Source organism: Silurus aristotelis (genome assembly GCF_946808225.1).
Source record: "Silurus aristotelis genome assembly, chromosome: 3".
Classification (NCBI taxonomy): Eukaryota; Metazoa; Chordata; class Actinopteri; order Siluriformes; family Siluridae; genus Silurus; species Silurus aristotelis.
Genome location: NC_139576.1, coordinates 22,854,745 through 22,860,878, shown reverse-complemented (window position 1 = coordinate 22,860,878; position 6,134 = coordinate 22,854,745). Strand labels below are relative to the sequence as shown.

Genomic DNA, 6,134 nt, shown 5'->3' with positions numbered 1-6,134 from the left:
AACTGCATCTAAAATGGCATTTAATTTGCAGTGTAATCCAAACTTGTGTGCATGGTGTGAAGAATGATTTCCTGGCGACTGTCTTGCTTAAGTGTAAAAAAATGTATGCTTGAGAAAACACGAACTGAAAGTAGGAAAAACCCCAAGAATCAAACATGTTAGGCTAATACCCCCATCAACACACAGCATTTATTATTATATACCAAGAAGAACAAAATATAAAGGGAAAAATATATCTCCCGTATATAAAAGAGTTTATCGGACCTAACAATTCTGAATATCTCAAGTAAAAGGCTATAACTGGTATTCTGATAGTCAGGTTAAGTCCAACAGTGATGGCCACTGAAGCAGCATTCTTCCATTTCATGTTCCCCAGAGGAGTCTAATCATCTGCCCTGCACGATTCAGGCTGTATTACATGTAGCCCTCAAACTTTCCATCTGGTAAAATCTTTGGCATGAGACTGAGATATTTGCACGTCTGATAGTCTGAAGGAATATTTTGTAAATCTAATTTATATTTACATAAAGATAGACATACAATCACAGATAGATAGACATAGCCCCATGATCGAAAAATATAGATGTGGGGCCTACAGAATATGTTACAGGTTTATGTTATATTGATTCTAATCGGTGGTAATTTTATAGAAGATTTTTTTTCTTTATCAGAAACACGACTGCCCAGCGTTTCCTCACGTTTTGAGGAGTTCAAGATTACAAACGCAGTCCTGCTGTACAATTAGTGGGATTAGTGCAGCTTAATGTCCAGCTCTAGATGTCCTTCAGTCACTGTCGTCCTGAACAGTGGTGGTGGAGTGGTTGTACAGTCCCTGCGCCATCAAATGCAACGCCAGTGAGTTTTTGTAGCCGCTGGATTTTTTGATCTTGGCGCGTTTATTCTGAAACCAGATTTTGATCTGGGACTCGTTGAGGTTGAGCTCGTGCGCGAGGGTCTGCCGCCGCTGCTCGCTTATGTAGCGGTTCAGCTGGAACTCCGCCTTCAGCCGCTGCAGCTGTTCCGCCGTGAACGCGGTCCTGGGCCGCTTATTCTCCACCTGACTCTTCCTCTTCTTCAGTTTGCGATTCCTTGGGCCTTGAGTCACAACAACAATAAGACGAAACCGTGAATATCCAACCAAATACTATACACATGGACCAAAAAAAATCTAAATCTTATTATTGATTTTACTATTAATGATATAATAAAAATAAATGTTAATTAAATGACTGTTATGTCTGCTCAGCCATTTATGTTATACTTCTACCATTATTATTATTATTATTATTATTATTATTATTATTATTATTATTATTATTATTATTATCATAATAATAATAATAATAATTATTATTATTATTATAGTTTTAAACTAAATAATATGTAAAGAATTAGCATCAGATAACAATTATTAGGCCTATATACTATAATGATAAATGACAACAACAGCAATAATAATAATAATAATAATATTAATATTAATAATAATAATAATAATAATAATAATAACAATTATTATATATTGTTTTAAAATTATTATTATTATTGAAAGTATTTTTTTTTTTTATTTGTAGTAATATCTAGTTCTTATTTTATTATCAGAGTGTTGGATTTAAAAGCATGTTCATTATAAAGTTGTGAATTGTAAAACATTTATCATTTAGTATATTTACTTATTCGATTCTATTTTTTAACGGTTTCGGTTCCACTCTTTAATTCATTGTTCTGTAGTTTTTCCAGATACCAGATAGCTTTTGTCTGCAGCTCTGAGATTCAAATATCAAGTGTGTGCGAAAGTGAAGGACGATAAGCTCGAGTGTAGATGATACACAAAAACAGATCAGGCTGAAAACATTTCCCGACTCAAATGCAGACGAAATCCAAAACAATTATTATTATTATTATTATTATTATTGTTATTATTATTATTATTATTATTATTATTATTATTATTATTATTATTATTATTATTGTAAATGTCATTATTATTTTTATTATTATTATTAAATGTAATTTAATCGTAAAAGGGCCCATTGTCTATTTTGTATTTTTTTTTTTTCTTGTTTGAATCAAACTGATTATAGGCTGCTGGGTTTATTTACAATCTTCTACGGTGCAGTCTCTATTCAACAGGGTTCAAATTAACCTGGCATGGTAATATTACAGTAATATTATCCGATTAAAGCTGGCCTTTAAAATACCCCTTTAACATCTTACCAATCTTTAAATCCTGATGCGCTTCATTAAGTGACTTTCAGTATCCAAACTGTTTCAGTTTCATTAAAATGACTCACAAACCCCGGATGTACCAGGCGCTGCGAACATGGCTATCATAACCCGGTATTAGATACTATTAATCTTATACATGTACATGTTATTCTACACCTGTCTAATCTCTAATCCTTTTTGTTTACTAGGTATTTAGACACTTAGAGCTAAACACCATTTACAGACATCAGCATGGGCCTGTTCAGAAAACTTTCATTTCCTTATAAAATAATTCCTAATCAGTGATCTAAAGAGAATTATAGCAGAGAAATAAGGCGCAGATGAGTCAAGTCTTATTGTGATTTGTTAAATAACGGATTGAACCTGATGCGTACACACTCTGCAAACTAATGAACAGTTCGGCAGCTTTTTTATGTGAATTATTAAACTTGACCTGTTTTTTCCGAAATGCGTTTTGTAAAGCACTGTTAAATTAACGGTATATGTGAAGCAGGGGCACAACTCAATAACACCTGGGTCTGCTCTAAGTGTCTTTTTTTTTTTCAAAGTATTTTAACATCAACAAACTGAAATCGCTAATAATACGTTACAATAACTAAGCCCTCTTTATTGAACATTTGTAACAAATATATACTTTTATTAAACACGCTTTTTACAGGTTTTGCTTAATGCTTAATAAAGATGCATATTTTATACATTTCTTTATTTTAAAAATGTAATGCTCTTAGATAGGATAAACGTGTTATGCAGGACAATGAGCTCAGATTGAAAATAAATCTATTTTTCAATAGCTCAAGCTAACGGACATAAATAATAACAGATACACGCTGCATCAGAAACACGTATATAAGTTTCTGTTGTTCATAATTTTTAGTGGCGTAACATAATAATATAAGGCTTATTATTCATATATTGATTTTTTTTATTTCTTTTCGCATGTGCCATACACCGTCATGGTTGAGTATAGCAAGAATGAATTTAAGATTTTTATTTTTTAATAATTCATGCACTTTATTTAGGACACAAAGTCATTTCTGTACGTAGCGTGTTTTGGATATCGTTTTAAAAATGTAAAGTGTTTTCTTTGTTTGTTTTTTAACGATTTACTTTTTTTACGCAAGCACATTTTCAAGTGTAACTGCGATAAATTACTACACATGGAAATCACTAAACTTTCTTTTGACATTATCCTGATGGACTTTCACAAATTATAAGTTCAAGTTCGAGTCTAGTTTTAAATAAGGGAAAAAGTGCGATGTAAATCCCACTAATTCTCCATATCTAGATTAGAGATACTTTTCTGAAAATAAATAATATTTTTTTAATATTTAATCTAATATTTTAACCAAATATTAGATTATGCACAAATGCTGGTGAAATTGTGTGACGTTCTTATATCATTTCGTGATAATTCCCGGTGTTAAAACATGCAAAATAGTTTCACTTTGCTTCACCAAAACTGAGTGTATGTAATAGTTCATATGTAAATAGTTAGTATGCAATTCTATTTACTGCGTTAAACGAAAGAAACCTGAAACTGAAAAAGCTTTTCTACTCATGTACATGCAATAGGCTATTTCAAATTAACTTTTGATACTGTTATATGCAAATATTATAGACATGTATTAGCAAACGAGTTGAAATTCAAATACATACAAATATAATAGCATTTGCTGGAAGGATTGGCCTGTGCTCGCTAAGGCCTTAACAATACAAATAATGTAACCTGGAACTATATGCATATCATCTTACAACAAATCCCTACATCGAAAACACATGTTTAACACATTGCGTGTTTGAGGTTTGCAATAGGAAACGTTTATGTATTTATTTATTTATCCATTCATTCATTTATTTATTGAAAGAAAACTCTAAGTTAAATATTAAAATACACCACGTCGTCGTGCCCCCTTAGTGTTGATGTGACACTGTAATAGTTATAAAGACACCGTTGTCTTACCGGATGAAGGCCGGTCTGAGTATCTGGTGCAGTAAACCCAGGCGGGCCAGAGAAGCGCATGAGGGTCGTTACCGCCCGCCCCGTCTTCGCTCCTGAGCTCTGCACCTTGCGCTGCTTCTCTAGCATGGTCTGGTGTTGTAACTCTACTCAAATTGTCCCCTTTAGACTCTCTCTGGCTTGAAGGTGACGAGACCGAAGAGGAAGAACATGAAGAAACGCTGTCGGAAGAGTCTGGACATGGAGTTCCGGGCGGCGCGGGTCTCTCCTGCCCACCCCTGTCAGAGTCATTAAACTGTTCCCTGGCTCCTGTTCCCGGCTCCTTCTTACAGCCAAAGTCAGGCCGAAGTATGTCATCAATGAAAAAGTTACTGGTTCTGTGAGCTGGATGCAATGCAGGCTGCAGCAGAGGTGGCGGTGGAGAGACCAGGCTTAGAGACAGAGACGCACTGTCCCGAATAGCGGGATCATGCCGATCTTCCATGACAGACCTGTTTAGGCTTTCTTCGCTTTCCAATAGGGGCACCAGTACGTTCTGGAACCAGCTACTTTTTTTCCTAATATGATAAGGCATAAGGCGTTGGGGAAAGTGATCTCAGACGGCGTGCTGGTTGGAATGCGATTGAAAAAAGTCAGCTCGTCGACACGCCTCTGGAGCGGAGCGTGCGCGGTCTCGCATCCGTGTTTTGACAGGACTGAGAGCGCATGATGCGCAGCCTTCCCGCACCCTCCGCCTCGTCTGCGCACTTTACCACTCTGGAGCAATCGGGAACTCTGTTAGCCAAAGCGGATCTCTTTCACTCTTGGATTTCATGTAAACCGGAAACAACGTCAGCTCACTCTATGTTTTGGGAGCCTATCTATGAGCGAGGTATCCTGTGCCATGTGTGTCTCTGTCCAATGCCGAGTGTGTTTAGAGAGAGACTCAAGCACACTGATCTCTAAACAGCGCATCAACCTGCAGATTTTTCCTTCTGACTACAGAAGTACAAAGCGGCCTAAACAATGGATTATTGACAGTATGCTATCAGTCACGTGTGATTATTATAGTGCATCGAATATAATATAATATAATATAATATAATATAATATAATATAATATAATATAATATAATATAATATAATATAATATTATATAGAATAGTCCAACTAAATAATATTAACCTAATAATGTAACCGGTCTTATTATCATCAGGCTTATAATAATAATAATAATAATAATAATAATAATAATAATAATAATAATAATAATAATAATAATAATAAAAAAATAATATTAATAATAATAAAACAAAATAATAATAATAATTAAAACACAGCCTCACCCAATTATTATTAATTCAAATAAGACTTTGATGAATTAATTACTAAAAAATTCATAGATTGATAAATATGAAACCTATGCACAGCTTAGTTCTGTAATCCGTTATGTCTCGGTGTGTGCAGGTCTGAGAACTCTATCCACAACACTGTTTGTTGGATGGTAATTAAATTCTAATTAGGACACCAAAAGGCCTGGCCGTTTTGTGAGTCAGCTTCATTGAGGCGCTTAATGGCCGAACAGCCTGCTATCTCTCCTGCAGGAAGCGCGTCGGGAGCCTCCGTGAGAGATAATTTATAGGCTTTAATTAATCCGCATTCAGCGCGATCCGCTCGGCGTTCATCACACCGGAGTGAATAGAGGAGACCGAAACCCGCCGCTTAATCACGCGTTTCCCGAGCACTAACCCAGGGTTCACCCACACACCATTTATACACCGGACCTGATTGACGCTGGAGCGTGTGGTGATTAATCTCAGCGTTGTGTACAAAAAAAGCATGATAAATGTCGTTTTCAACGCGGGAAAAGAATTGCTTAATGTGCAGCTAAATATGCTGCCCAGCTGGACTTGTTCCCTTGAGAAATGCCAAAAACAGGGAGAACTTGCAAAAGAGTAGTGTAACTGCT

The 6,134-nt window shown here is 35.4% G+C and overlaps 1 protein-coding gene across 1 annotated transcript; it reads right to left on the bottom strand.

The window, feature by feature from the left end:
- Positions 1-170: 170 nt before the first annotated feature.
- en1a (engrailed homeobox 1a) lies at positions 171-5,088 on the bottom strand. The gene is made up of 2 exons (XM_083535542.1): positions 4,190-5,088; positions 171-1,095 (listed from the first exon to the last, which is right to left on the bottom strand). The coding sequence occupies exons 1-2, from the start codon at positions 4,758-4,760 to the stop codon at positions 785-787; spliced, it is 882 nt and encodes a 293-aa protein (XP_083391668.1). The 5' UTR covers positions 4,761-5,088; the 3' UTR covers positions 171-784.
- Between the last annotated feature and the right edge of the window lie 1,046 nt (positions 5,089-6,134).

Coding starts and splice junctions, on each gene's coding strand:
- en1a (XM_083535542.1), bottom strand. CDS start 4,760: ATGCCTTATCATATTAGGAAAAAAAGTAGCTGGTTCCAGAACGTACTG. Junction 1,096..4,189: donor CTCAGACCGGCCTTCATCCG/GTAAGACAACGG, acceptor TTGTGACTCAAG/GCCCAAGGAATCGCAAACTG.